Source organism: Chaetura pelagica, unplaced genomic scaffold, assembly GCF_000747805.2.
Source record: "Chaetura pelagica isolate M959 unplaced genomic scaffold, ChaPel_1.0 scaffold115, whole genome shotgun sequence".
NCBI lineage: Eukaryota > Metazoa > Chordata > Aves > Apodiformes > Apodidae > Chaetura > Chaetura pelagica.
The window spans coordinates 419,613-433,869 of record NW_009953761.1 but is presented as its reverse complement, the minus strand read 5'-3'; the positions used below and the strand labels follow the sequence as shown (position 1 = coordinate 433,869).

Below are 14,257 nucleotides of genomic sequence, written 5' to 3'. Positions count from 1 at the left end.
GGAAAGAGCTGAGAAAAATGATACACCATCTCACTGGTTAGTTAAATGGGACTTCCCACTTAGTGCCTCTATGGGTCATGTGCCAGTGAACAAGCAAAAGATCAAGAAAGATTATAAAAATGCAATCTGTTCGGCACTGAGGGCAGATGATAAAAGGAAATGCTGGGTAGGGTAAGAATGGGTCATATCCAGGCTAATTGCAGTGGATTTGGACTGTGAAAGGAGAGGAGAAATCATACTATTTGGCCAGGTATGTGAGTTCAGGGGTCCAAATCCAACCTTTCTGTAGGTCTTGCTGACAGCATGTGGAAAGCTGGAAATTTGGTGTGCAGCAGTTGAGGTTTGTATGCATAGTCACCCAAATGTGAGCCAAGCTGAGTTCAATTTGAGTTGAAAAAAATGGAAGAACCGTTTCCATGAATCATAATTTCCAACCAATAAATAAAATCCTGGACAAAAGATACCTGTTGTACCTTCATTTATCTCAAACCAAAATTGCTCAGAGAATGGGGCTGCCTCACAGGAGGAAGGAGTGAATTATTTGCTGTGCTCTCTCTGATGCAGCACACTCTTGAGCTTGTACTGGGTTGTGCCTGTATTTGTAAGCTTGCCACAGGCATTCCCTGACATCTGGATGTGTTAAAGTCCTAGGATGAGATTCTGTGATTTCCAAATGCATTTCCAGCATCTTGGAAGACAGAAAGTTACTGTGGGTCAAATGCCAATTGATTGCAGTAGTTGTTGTGGTTTAAATAGGACAAAGATGCAGAAATTCCAAAAGCAGATTAAGAGTCTGGGACATGTAGTTCCAAGGTGGAAATTATGTCCTAAGCTTACACACTGACAGTTCCCATAAGCAGCACATCAATATGATTCACAATCTGTCAAAAAAGTTCTACGTACAGAGGGATGGCTCCATGTGTACTCATAGCCATCCACATTGATCACAGGCATGACGTAGAAATCAAAGTGCTCCAGAAGTGTTGTCATGGTTTGATCTCTCTCACGCACATGGATTGCCTAGAAAGCACAGGGGAAACTTATTAAATCCATTCATAATAGTTGTTTTCTTACCTTCCTAGAAAGGTGTATGTAAAATAACTGTGCAATTATCAGACCATTCTATGTCCTGGTAGAGGTGCATCACATCACAAAAATTCCAGAAGAGCAAAGTAGCTCTTTAGTTACAAGTGCCAGGAAGGGGGCTGGAATTGAATGGATGCAATCAGATGCAGTCCCTTATTGTTAAAGGGTGGTCATGAGATAGAGTTGAAGGCTACTAATAGGAAGGTTTGGGCTTTTGCTGCTTGTGTAAATGAGATGAACCCTCCCTCCCACCCAAAGTACCACAAGAGTAACATAAAATAAAGCAAGCCAAAAAAGAACAAGTAACATTTGAAATGGCTTCTGTACATAGCAGTATTTCTTCTGGTTGCATTTTGAGCTCAATTCACTTGGATGCCAAGAGCCAGTAAGATCTGCATTGCTAATTGTGACTCACAGCCTCTTTTGAAGGCTTTAATGATACCTAACCTGGTTGCTGATCACAACACAGGCAGAAATTTTAACCTAGGTAAGTGTTTTTGTTACTATTAGAATAGATGAAGTCCTTAAATAATGTCCTTTTTTTCTTTTCTTTATGCTGTCCTTAAACCACCTTCTTTCATTTTCATTTATTCGTTTTCCTTGGGCAATGAACTTTCTCTGACTAAATGAGAAATATCAGTCTTCCTACAACAAAATTAAAGAGTGGGCCAATTATAAAAAGTCCTATGATTTGCTAGAGAGAGCTAATAATTTTAATGTGTGTGTGCAGGTGTGTATTAATGTCAGATTTTAAAAGGTTACTCCATGAAGTTATACAGAAATATAATTTGAATTTAAAACACATAAATTATATTGAGGGGCTGGAGACCCTAACTATTCAGGTTCTTGCTTCCGAAAAATGCTGCAGGGACATGTCATTGGCAAAGTGACAGCACAGCTGGTAATTATTTGGAGCAGCACGAAAGGGGCAAATGCATTTCTCTCTAAGGGAACCTTGAAGGCTGGAATTATCAGTGGGCCACAAGTTATATTCAGTTGTATCTGTCCCTAATTCCTGCAATCTCCTTTCAAATGTTGTGGTCATTGAGGTTTTATAATTGTGACTGAGGGCAGAAATAAACACATTTCTTCATACTGTTATTATTATTATCATCATTATTTAGTTCTATCACAGCCAAACTACAATTCACGTTTCAAGGGCTCATCTAGGTTATTTCTGTGGCTACTGGACTGCTGATTGTGAAGACTCAATCACATCCAGCTTGTTTTTACTGTTAACTGTGGGTTTGTGAAAAAGTATGAATAAGTATTATCTCAGGACATTAACTGAGCACGCTGGGCAACCTTGTGTGGGCCACAAAGGCCTTAGGAGCCTTTTCCTGCTTCATATTAGGAACTAGACCAGCAGCTCAGCATGATGTGTGGAACAGAGATGTCTTAAATTCTAAAACACCAAGAGGAGATGAATGCAACATTTGTTAAGATCTGGGCATAAACCATGGAGGTTGTGTCTTTTGGTGTACCTTTGTTCACTATCCTGAGCAATATAGATATTAAACATACTAAAGATCAGGTGCGACCATTGGTCTGCGCCGACATGTCAAGGCAAGTTGAACTAAGCTGATACTACAGTCTCATCACATCAGTGATTAATTGGTTTTCATGAACTGGAACTATGCAAGTGGCTGGCAGTTTTTGGTCATATTCTGGAGGTCTGAAATGAGGGTGTCTCTAGCAGAAATGGTGCCTTCAGAAGAAGGGGGCTTGTGTGACCTCATTCTCTGAATGAGGCAGATACATAAAAAAGCAGGATCACAAATAAAAACTGCAGAGAGAGGAGACTGAAGAGTCATAGCAGCAAGCACAGCAGAAGGTGACACATCCCAGCAAGTGCTAAACTAAGATTACCGGTGCACGCACTGGTGTGGAATTATCCCATGCCTGGAGCAGGCAAGCGTGGAGTACCTGTTGCTCTAGGAAGGCATGCAGAGAAGAATTAAAGGCAGTAGGACAGCTTGAGCTCACTCTTGGTGTCCTCTGATCTACTCCAGGCAGTGTCAGTGGGAGTACCTGACCCAGAGCCAAGGTCATTCCTTGGATCTGTATGGCAGTATGGGCACAGCCCTAGCTGATTACCAAATACTTGCTTTTCCTGGCAGGCCCTCTCCGTCACTGACCATTCATAATTATCAATGTCTCCATTGAATTTTTCGCACATATCTGGAAGTTTCTTTCACACTTGAGAAAATATCTGAGCTCTTTTCAATTCGATCCGTATGACTGTCTGTCTCTCCCACACCTTCCCCCTCCATCTGCTGACACACACAGACACACCCACACGCTCTCTGGTACTTGTGCAGCTCAGACAAAAATCTCATGTGTCGCTGTTGTGGAAGTAAATGGATCAAGACTTTATGGAGCTTAAAGTGCAATTGGACAGAGGAGGTAAATGGCATCAGGATTTTTTGCTTTGCTTTGAAAAAGGTAATCAGATGTTATTATCTACTCACGTGGCCTATGAACCACAGGCAAAAAGCAGGAGAAATCCATTCTCTTGCATGGATACCACAGTCAATCCATATGGCATGTTTTGATTTTTCCTGGCTTTTAGAAAGCTGACAAAAAGAGAAATTGTATTACAACACTGACTGTGTAAAGTGTACCACATAAAACTGGAAGTGAAAAGGCTAACTATGATGGAAGAGGAAGCACCTGTCTTGCAGGGAGAGTTTAGACTGATCCTAGGCCAGGGAACTCCTTCCAGTCACATCTGCATGCAGTCCAAGAGCCATATTCACACCACTTGCAGCAAGCTTGTGACAGAAACACCAGGACTGCAGCAAGACCTGAGGTCAAGAGATTATACCACCAACTATGCAAGGCAATACACTAGATTGGCTTCATAGTGAACAGAGGAGGGTGTCATCCATGCCAGTATTTCATGCAATTGGGTGATGGCCTAGATGATCATGATAGCTTTGTTATGACCCAAGAAGGAGCACAATGTGGTCAAATGCCTTTGCAAAGGTAATGCACCTTACTGGAAGGACGTGAGAAAATTCATAAAAACACAAAATCATGCATATAAGTACAGACTTAAGAAAGTGTTCTGGCCAAACCCCATTACTTGCTTACATTAGTACTTGGAAAGATTTTGTAGAAACTCATGGCTATACCTTCAGAACATAAAGTGGTCGTTTTTCATATGATGATCCAATATATATTTTCTGGAGCAGGTCAGAATGGACTTCCACGATATCTTCCATCCAATAATATATCTGCAAGGATGAAGTTAGTAAATAGATCTTCTCCATATTATTTTCTTTCATCCCTGAAAGTGGTCTAAACTTAAATTCATTCTTTCTTCCCAAATCCTGCTTCTCTAGCTGATGGGAAAGAAACACTAGAAATTCAGACCACTTACCACTTGCCTGGCTCTAATTTATCTTAAAATAAACCGTAAGGTGCACTCACAATACAGTCCCAGTATAGCCCTGAAATTCCCCTTTAGTTCTGTTTGGTTAAATTATTATTAGTTTCATGTTAGAAGTATTTCTATGTTGTTTTGCAACTTTATTTTGCTTCTGTGTTGGCTGCATTGGACTGGCAGTTTAAGACAATGAGAGATTTTGCCTGTTGCTTCGTTTTATCTCTATGAAGACCTTACAGTAAATGAAACTCTCAGTGGCTGAGCAATACAATGGTAATTGTTTACCTGTAGATTTCTTTCCATATCTCCATTCTCAGATTTGAGCCCTTGAATCTACAGAGGAGTACAACAAAAAAAAATCTTACTTCTTTCAATGAATGGTAGTATTCATAATAGGATGAAGAGCTGCGTGGGCTGGCTGTGTCATTGATAGTCTGTTTTTCAATAAGTCCTTGAACATCTCCCATCAAGACTCTGAATAACAAAGAAACAGCACAACCTCCTGTTCAATAAATGACAAACAACTCCACAGAAACATTCGTGGCAAGAAATAAAACATACATACTTGTGTTGGATGGTCAGTTGCCTTAACTGACCTTTTATGCTGTTTATGCTGGATGCCCTGACATAGAAATGGATTTCTCTGTCCCTCTCGATGTTTTCAACCACAACAGGTTGCCAGAGAATGACCTGCAGAGTTTCAAAAACCATTTATTATTTTTTTTAACAAGGAAGGAAAAAACCCCACACAGTTAATAAGTATTTCGAAAATAATCAAAGCATATGTTTTCAATTTAAGAGACTACTTGTAACGAGCAGTGTAACATTCCCTGTGTTGTGCTATAGCAATCTGCTATGGCTGGAAATGAAACGTTTGTATTTAAGGGATGTTTATAATGACTTCTGCACATAAATTCATAAATCAAAGACACAGACAGGAACATAACCTTTTCTGAGATAGTATTTCTAGTATAATAGATGTGTTTAGCTGGTTATTATGTTACATGTTTTCAAGTCTGCTGGGAGTTATTTTCCCTGAGGGTATTTGGAGAATTAATGAAGATCAAACCAGTCCTTGCAGTTATTGTATTCGCTGATTACTTTGATCAGGGAGGAAATATATTCCAGAAGGGGTTTGAATATAAGTCAAGTTGAAGCAGAAATACAGAGATTAGAAATTGGAGGAAAATAAGAAAGTGAGATTTTTCTTGGAAAAATTAAATTTTTTACAGTAATAAAATCAGAAGCCAACATATTCAATAAACCACTGAAACTTTAGAAGCAATAATAGCAAAAGATCTAGGGGTGACAGTGGGCAGAAAATCAGGCATGAATTTCCAGTGTGAAAAAGGTCAGCATAATTTCTGAATGCATTTTTTTTAGAGATACAGCATAGAGTTGCCAGACAATAGGGTTGTTTTATTTTTTTTCCTTTCTGGTGCAGTTGCACCAGGAATATTCAACTTAGGGCACTATGTTTGCAGGCGAGTGTCAGTTGTCAGCTGTTTACCTTGCTCATTTCTTAGAGAGAATGTGTCTGCAAAATCATACAGAAAACTCTTCCACACTTTTAATCAAGACTTTGGAACAATAAATGCTTGAGCATTTGGGCAGTGGGTATCTCACTGCAAGGAGCTATACAAATGGCTGAGCTAGTCTTTGTGTAGCCACCTTAGGCATTATTGGCAGGGTAGTGACAGCATGGCATGGCTGAACATTTTTGGGAAAACCCAAAGAAGCATGCTGAATGGTTAGCTCCCCACCACTGATTTCTCTGTTGCTAGCCTGATGTCTGCACTGAAGTGCACAAATTCAGATTTAATTTCTCTTTGATATAGGCATTCAGAATGAGAAAAACTAAGGATCTCTGGATAGATGGAGTTGAGGTGGCAGAAGAGCAATGAATGGGAATGGGAAGCTTTAATAGTGTGTATGATTATTGGTCTCTTTACCCATCCTCAGCAATAGTCAGCATTGCTGCTGTAACAAATCTGTTGTTGTTGTTCCTGTATCTAGGTCTTCTGATGGATGCTACATGCAAGGTGTGTGCTATAAGAACAAAGCTTTTCCTTTGTTTTAAGTTTTTGCTTTACAACTTTTGCAGGAATAGCACCTATAATTAGCCTATAATTAGGACTTCTTGTGAGATGCTAGTTTTTGATTACTTCTTTTTTGCTAGGTTGTAATAATTAAAATATCGTGGGACGTACCACTGGTGTCTTCCTTTTCCCATTCCTTCTCCCATTCTCTTTCGCTTTTCTTCTCCCATTCCCTTTCATTTTTCTTCTTGTAACTTGCCCAATTCATAGCCATGGAAAAAAACCCAGTGTATAAACCTTGAAAAATATTCATTTTGCATATTCACTTAACTGGCTCTCTGCACTGAATGTGCTGCAGTTGTTCTTCATGGCTTTCTGGGGCTCCTGTGCACATGAGAGTGAAGAGGGACAGTGCTGAGGAAAAGATGGAGGAGGGGAGGCTAATTTTGGTACAGCAAAGGAAATGGGTATGTGAGTCGACATGTGGAGGTGGAAAAGAGCAAGGAAAGTTATCAAGGTTTGTGTGTACTGAGGAGAAGGTTCAGAAGGTGTTAGGAGGGCTAACTAGAAGACTAGTAGGGTTTTGAGATGAACATAAAATGAACAGGAGCCAGCTACCGGCTGGGCATAGTCACTGTTAGAAGCTCTCAGTCATCTGGGGCACATCCTCTGGTAAATTATGCTGGTAGAGGGAATAGTTACACATTTGTTGCCAAGTGTTGGCTTCAAACTGTGTATTGTTGGGAAAATGCATTTGAAGAGGAAGAGGTGCTTATTTTAATTAGTTACTCTCTAATGACAGGTAGAAGCAATTAAAAAAAGAAGCATTGCTCAAGAGGTTTTTATCTTCTAAATGCTGCTTTAAGAAAAATACCACAGAACTGCAGTCCTGATCTTCAAAGTTGTACAAGTCATATAGGTCAAGATTGTATTGCTCTGAAGTGCTGAGGTTCTGTGGCAAAAGTGCTTTTACTTACTGTGTGGTGTTGCTTTGCCAGTTTTGCAGTTTCTTAGTACACAAAATCAATTGCAGAACTCTGAGCTCTGATATAATGCACTACTACAACATTATGGAGGAGGCTCTCCTCATGTAAATCAGAAGGTAGTGGAGCAATGAAAACCAAGCATTTGCTGAGTTACTCAATTAGAACTAATTAATTAACTAATTAATGTGGGCTAAATCTTTCTCTGGGCGTAGAAGCAGTATTAGTGCACTTGAGGGAAGAATTTGGACTGGAGACCATAGAGACAGAGGGAACTGTTTACCTCAGTGGTGTTCAGTAAATTCTGAAGGGCTTCAACCTGTTGGTCTGTTTGTGGGAGAGCCCACAGAACTTCATCCCTGAAAAACAAGGGTATTTAGGTATAGCACAAATACTTGGAACCACCCTAGGTCACACAAAAGTGGAACAGCAGGCTTGGCATTTCTCGTCTTCCCTGCCTTGACTGCCATGAAGTCAAAGAAGATCCAGTAGTGAAGATGCTGAGCCCCATTCCAGCCTCTGCTTCTGCCAGTCGGTAAAATGTGAAAAAAGTGGTGGAGGAATTTGTTAGCCAATATCAACTGCTGGACTTGGAGGTTGCTCCCGAGAGCTGGCACCAGCACAGGGGCTGTTAGCCCCAGCTGATCCCAGCATGCAGCAGCACAAGTGGAAAACTAGCCTGGAACAAGAAGGCAGTACTCCTGTTCTCCCCAGAGCTCCTTGGTCTCAGTCACTCACTGTTCAGCAGAGATGTGAGACCTCCCAGTCTCCTGCAAAAGCCAAACAAGATGTTTAGTAGATGTGCAGAGACTACTACCATCATCCTTCCTACTGCAGTCCAGTTTCACTGATGTTCTAATTTCACAGTTGTCTCCCTCTTTGCTTAGTAACTTTTATTCCCCTTCTGCCTGAAACTAGTGGTCCAGTCACACTGTGCACGAGGTAGTGTTTCCCAGCTACTCCATGCTTAACCCCACCATCAGAGACAAAAGTGAAAATCACTTTCTGGAAAGAAAAAATACCACTTTGCATGGCAAATCCAGCCCAAATCTGCAGTTCCCTGCAATCCTTGTAGTTAAAAATGCATTTGATACAAAATTACAATAATTTATGTGTGTAGAAGGGGGAGACTGGGGAATGTCAGACCCCTCTTCCCATTTTCTGGGAAAGCCACCTCTGGACTGAGGTGGCTTTCAGCCCTCTAATTGTGTGGAGTCAGTGTCAGAGCACAAACCAGACACTGCAGAAGTGCCTGCCAGCCCTCTCGCCTGCAAAGACTGTCCTGCAAAGAAAACAGGCAGACCTCTCAGAACTTGTGTTTTCAAGCTGCATAAGCTGATTGTCACAACTCGTTGTTGTGACTGATTTCAAGCAGAGACCTGACAACATATGGCAACCAGGCGATTAATCTTTTCTACTTTTAGCCAGGCTCCAAGTAATCACTGTTGTTTCTCATGCAGAGCTAACAATGTGCCAGCCCTATTTTTGCCCCCACCATCATTTGACAGCATCAACAAGCAATCAGGGGTAGGTGGGGCTGGCAGTTTGCCTATCTCTTTAGGCAAATGCACTCCAAAACTTCTGTTTGGGGCCACTTTAAAAGTAAATTTGTCTTCTTGTATCTGAGGAAGTCTCTTTACAGGGGAGACCAGGAAAGGGCAGCTGCATCTGGTTTCATCCTATGACTTGCAGAGCCTGAGAGTGCTGTAATGAGGAAGCAGGTATGTACTGGTACCCCACTGTCTGTTGCACAAATATTTCAGCTGAGTATGGTAAGTACAAGGCAAGGGGTAACTAGCAGCAGTTTCGCTAGAGCTCTCGTTGGTGGAACCTGAGTACAATGAACAAGCTGATCTGAGCTCTGTCGTTGTTCCTGTTGTCATGTTTAACGTAAGAAGTATTAACAGCTGAAATTGTAGTTGTTGGGCTTCTCAGTTCCTCTGCTTTGATTGGGCGTTATACCCTCTCTCATCTGTCTTCAGCTCCAATCCTGCTAGAACGCACCTAAACAAAAGCTCTAATTATTGCCTTGATACCAACCTCAGAAACAACCCTTCGCCTCAGCTTTGTTCTGCCTACAGCCCTGGTACAGCTGGGCATGTTAATCCTGAACACACCTCTTTCACTTTCTGTCCTCATGCCCTGCTTCCCTGATGGCTCCTTATCCTTAGGAGGATTCTTCTCCGACTTCCTCCAACTTTCTGCCAGGTTCCCGCTAGACCCCATTTGTCCCCCATCTCTTTTTTCTCTCCCTTTTAATTCAAATAGAAGTCCAGCTGCCATCCCCACACTGTAATGCTCAAGTCTTACCCTGTAGCTATGACAGAGTGAGTGGGATGCAGTACAGTTTATTTCAGATAGTTTTGATGTCTTCATCTGAGCTAGCTCAGTCTCTTAATAAAGAAACAGGTACTTCCAGTGTCCGTCTTACCTGGGCTAATTCAAATGTGTTTATTAAATTGGAATGAATTATAACCTAGGTACACATATTTTTCTCCACAAGCTATACAGGAAGATGAAGGGGACTTGTTCCTATGCAGAACTGTGCAGTGTAGTCTGATGAATCATATCCAGGGGCTCTGGCCATCATCTCACGGGTAGATATAAACCAGTGCCATTCAGTCCCAGTCTCTTCACCTTTCCTCTCCATTGCATTTCTCAATCACTAAGAAGGTCATCAGCACCACATATCACACAGGCTGACAGAAACAAGGCATCAGCATGGATGTGTCTCCCCATCCTCATAGCCTGGCTTTGTTAAACCTTGCATGTTCTTTCTGGCTAACATGTTTGGAAGAGAGGCCTCCCTGGTTCTCTCCAGTGTCTTCTCCTGTCCTCCTGGACCATGTATACTATTAACCTTTCTGGAGCACAAATATTTGTCTGTGAGATCTCTTTTCTCCCACCTTGCTGGCTTCCCAACAGCCACCAACCTAGTCCTTTCCCGAAAAGTGAGCTAGGCTTCTTTCCAGGGCCATCAGCTCTTTCACAAGTCTCACAGTACTCTGTGGGTTTTTTTAGAGGTCCAGATGCAGTAATATATGACCAATAAATCGTCCAACACTAGCACTCAAATAAACGTCACATGCAATGTATCACCTTTAAAATTTCATTATCTTAACCATTTTCATAACTGGGACTGGGAGGATTAGACTCCTGCTTTTCTAGTGGAAAATGCCATATTGTTCTGTGAGGATTAGACATTAAGTCTTTTATTTAAGCATGAAATAAATGAACCTTCAAGTAGCACAGAGCAATATTGCTCCAGTGATTTCACCTGCAAACTTGCTTAACTGTCCCTCTACTGGAACCCTCACATCTCTGTAGCAATCCACAACAAAGCAGGATTGCAACCCAAATGGAGATGAGCGATCCTCTTTTTGAGGCAGAAACTCAGTGATGTCCACCTGTCACAGGTCTGCTGCTGCTGTGTGGTACAGAGGTGCAGAAGGGCTGTGAGACATAATTCACTAAAATTTGTGTAGGTATTTCAGTCCAGGGAGCAGGCTGTGTTTAATCATGGTTCCTGTAGGTTGTGCAGCTTGCTTAATGCCCACATGAGGGGCTTATCCTTTTCGTTCTACCTATTAAAACATTTCAGGTTTTTAAATGACCTGTACATGGAGAAAATAAAAGCATTTTGCCTGTCTTCATCTCTGACATACGTTCTTCATGTTTTAAGAAATTATTTGGTTTCAGGGCATTTCTGAATTTTATGGATAGGTAACAATAAAGCTGCTTCTAAAACATTGTACAAATACCAAATGGTTATTCAAAAATGATTTATGACAGGGCAAACAATCGTAAAAGCTGCTTTAGAAAGAAAACAGATTGTTAGCACTTTCTGAAATGGTTTCTCTTTCTACCTCAAGAAGTAATTCATTTAAGATCTTGTTTTAAGGCAAATGAAGCAAATTATTTTTTCCCATTAAGTTTTAGAATGCCCTTTATTGGCATTCAAAAGCACTGAATGAACAGAATTGATTCATACTTAGACCAAAAAGAATAGTTTTAATATGATTAAAACCATAGGATTTATGGATGCAAAGAAGACAGAATAATTTCATTTCCTCCACCATCTATATGTTAAATTGAACCACATATCCAATTACAAGGGCAATAAATAAATGTCAACCTTTGCCCAACGTTTTCGTATGCAGCTTGGACTTATTTTGCCTCAGTACTTCCCTGTCCCACCCACCACTAAAAACCCAATAGCACTGGCAGATATTTATTTACCTTGGAAGAGTGAAGACATGCTTCTCTTGAATCCATATAAATAGGGAAAAAAAGAGCAGGTAAAACTTCATCTTTGCAGCATCCACAGTGAAACCAAATGCAATTGGAAAGCCGAGGGTTCAGGACCCACATTATTGATTTCAAAAGTGTTATTTAAAGAGTGGTTAAAATTTAATACTGTGTCTCACCTCAACCCCAAGCTCCTGGTGGCTAAGTCAATATGACAGAGCTCCCTGGGGAGGTCCTGCTTGTATTGATGTCACCCATCTATGAAAGGATAAAATACATTTTGGACATCTACATATTGACAATTCACTTTTGTTTGTGTAATTTCATTGCAGCTACAAATCACAGACATAAGAAAGAACACCAAGCATTAAGTTGTCGTGTTCCTCTAATATTTACAGAGATCCAGCAGCATACTCTGCATTGAGAACTCCTATATTATATCACAGCCAAACATGAAGCTGGGTGGGAAAGGTGTGAGTGAGATTATTAAATCCAAATGGAAAAACCCTGAGCAGGAGAGCTTATTTTGCTGGCATTTGTTCACAGAAAAAAAAAAAAGAGCAAATGGGACGTGATACTTATTTGCTACTGAGGGCAATCCTCCAGTTCAAGATGGAGCACATCAACTGGGTCTCCATCTTCCACAGGTAACCTCTTCCTCTTTGGTTAACACTTGATCCACCCAAGGATTTCAGATTTCTTGTGGTGCTCCATGTCTTCTTTTCTGTGATGTTCTGACATCCCTGTATTTTCTGTATGTCGTGCTGTATCAGCTTTTCAAGAAAAAGTACTAGTGACTTTTCATCTCATTATTGTTAATTTTTGTATGCCCCCGTATTTGCCTCCCGTATATTTCTATCTGCAGTTGTCCTGATATGACATGCTCGATGAATTTGGCACGTCCAGAGCAGATGATCTCCATCTGCATTCTGTGCTTCAACAGTAAATCTAACTTGGCTAGGACATAGCTTATTATCATGGTCCAAGTCTTCTTCTTCCATGTACCAACATAACAGCTCCCAGCATGGCACTGGTTAGAGAACACCCCAATGGCAGCCTGATACGGGGGAGAACTGTTCATTCACATCTCCAGCATCAGATTTACCCCATGTTAGCTCTTGACTGAGCATGTTGTATGGGCGCAAAATGAGGGAACAAAATCTACTGTCTGATATAATGGCCCCAAGAAGCACAATATAGTTTTATTCCAGAGGGAATTCATTCCTGAAGAGGATGAACGAGTGAATCAACGTACATGGAATGGGGACACCAGGGACCCAGAACCTAGGCATGAATGGGGGAACTAAATTATTTCATAGAGTCACAGAATGTGTGGGGTTGGAAGGGACCTTTAAAGGTCATCTAGTTCACACCCCTTGTTGCTCAGAGCCCCGTCAAGCCTGACCTTGCATGTCTCCAGGGACGGGACCTCCACCACCTCTCTGGGTAACCTGTTCCAGAAATTTCTGATGCTGTACATGTAGCTTCAGGTTATAGCTGTACAACTGGGTGGAAAATGCCCGGGAGCAAGGCCTGGAGTTAAGATTAGGGAACACAGATTCAGATTTCATCCGCCAACCTCCTCTAAAACAGTTCTGGAGTGGTCCAAATCAGAGCAGTGCTCCAGTAAGGCAGGCAATCAGGGCTTTGGAGGTCAAGTTCAGTCCTGGCTCTTCTCTTATGTAGGAGGGCAGACCTGCCCTAAGAAGCCAGACAGCTAAGCTTTAGATGGCTGAAGTCAATACAGGTTAATCGTGCTCTCCAGTGAGTACCCTGGGGTTAATATCTCTGTGAAAATACCAGCAACAAAAATCCCCAGATGGGAGTTAAGCACAAACCAGACAATAAAGGGGAAAAGAAGAAAAAAAAAAAAAGGCTTACAGGAAGCTAAACCACTGACACCTTACCTAGATTTTGTAGTCCCTATTTTATCTTTTCTAGATGTTGTTCAAACAAACAAGAAGTTCTAGTAAGGTACAGACACCATTCCTGGCAAGCACAGTGGGCAGCATTCTGCCACAGGAGATGTTTTTTTAAACAGATGGCTCAGATGCCCTTCCCTCATGTAGGTAAAAGGAAGCTGCCAACAGGATAAAATACAGGAGACAAAAATTAGTCATCCAGTCATACTTTCCTCTGAAAAGGTCTGATGCACAGGTATGAATGTAAAGAAAAATTACATCTACTGAGACAGGTGTAACAGGGGAAACTGAAAAGCAGATGGAGTGAAGTTGCTGGTTAAAAAGGAAAGAAAAGGGTCACCTTTCTCTGTGTCTTAAAAGTGTTAATTAGGTGGGACAAGGGAACATTTTCTGCTATCTATCTGAGAAGAACAGACATTTCTTTGTGCTGGTTGCTTTTCCTGTGGGTTCCCTGGTTTGTTGCAAAGAGATGGTTCACACGCTCTTTGAAATCTGCATTTTCCTATTTGCTTTTTGGCTTCTGGTATGCACTGAAAATATTTCACACACACATAAAATTGTGGGGGGAGGGGGGAGCGGGGGGCAGGG

General features: G+C 41.3%; 1 protein-coding gene across 1 annotated transcript in view; it reads right to left on the bottom strand.

The window, feature by feature from the left end:
• CPB2 (carboxypeptidase B2 (plasma)) overlaps window positions 1-11,809 on the bottom strand; it is an 18,916-nt gene extending 7,107 nt beyond the window's left edge. The window contains exons 1-7 of the mRNA XM_010000865.1: window positions 11,739-11,809; window positions 7,783-7,858; window positions 5,043-5,167; window positions 4,843-4,951; window positions 4,224-4,325; window positions 3,558-3,662; window positions 904-1,020 (exon numbers count right to left, since the gene is read on the bottom strand). Of these exons, the coding sequence (XP_009999167.1) occupies window positions 904-1,020; window positions 3,558-3,662; window positions 4,224-4,325; window positions 4,843-4,951; window positions 5,043-5,167; window positions 7,783-7,858; window positions 11,739-11,809 (705 nt within the window). The remainder of the gene's footprint in view (window positions 1-903; window positions 1,021-3,557; window positions 3,663-4,223; window positions 4,326-4,842; window positions 4,952-5,042; window positions 5,168-7,782; window positions 7,859-11,738) is intronic.
• Between the last annotated feature and the right edge of the window lie 2,448 nt (window positions 11,810-14,257).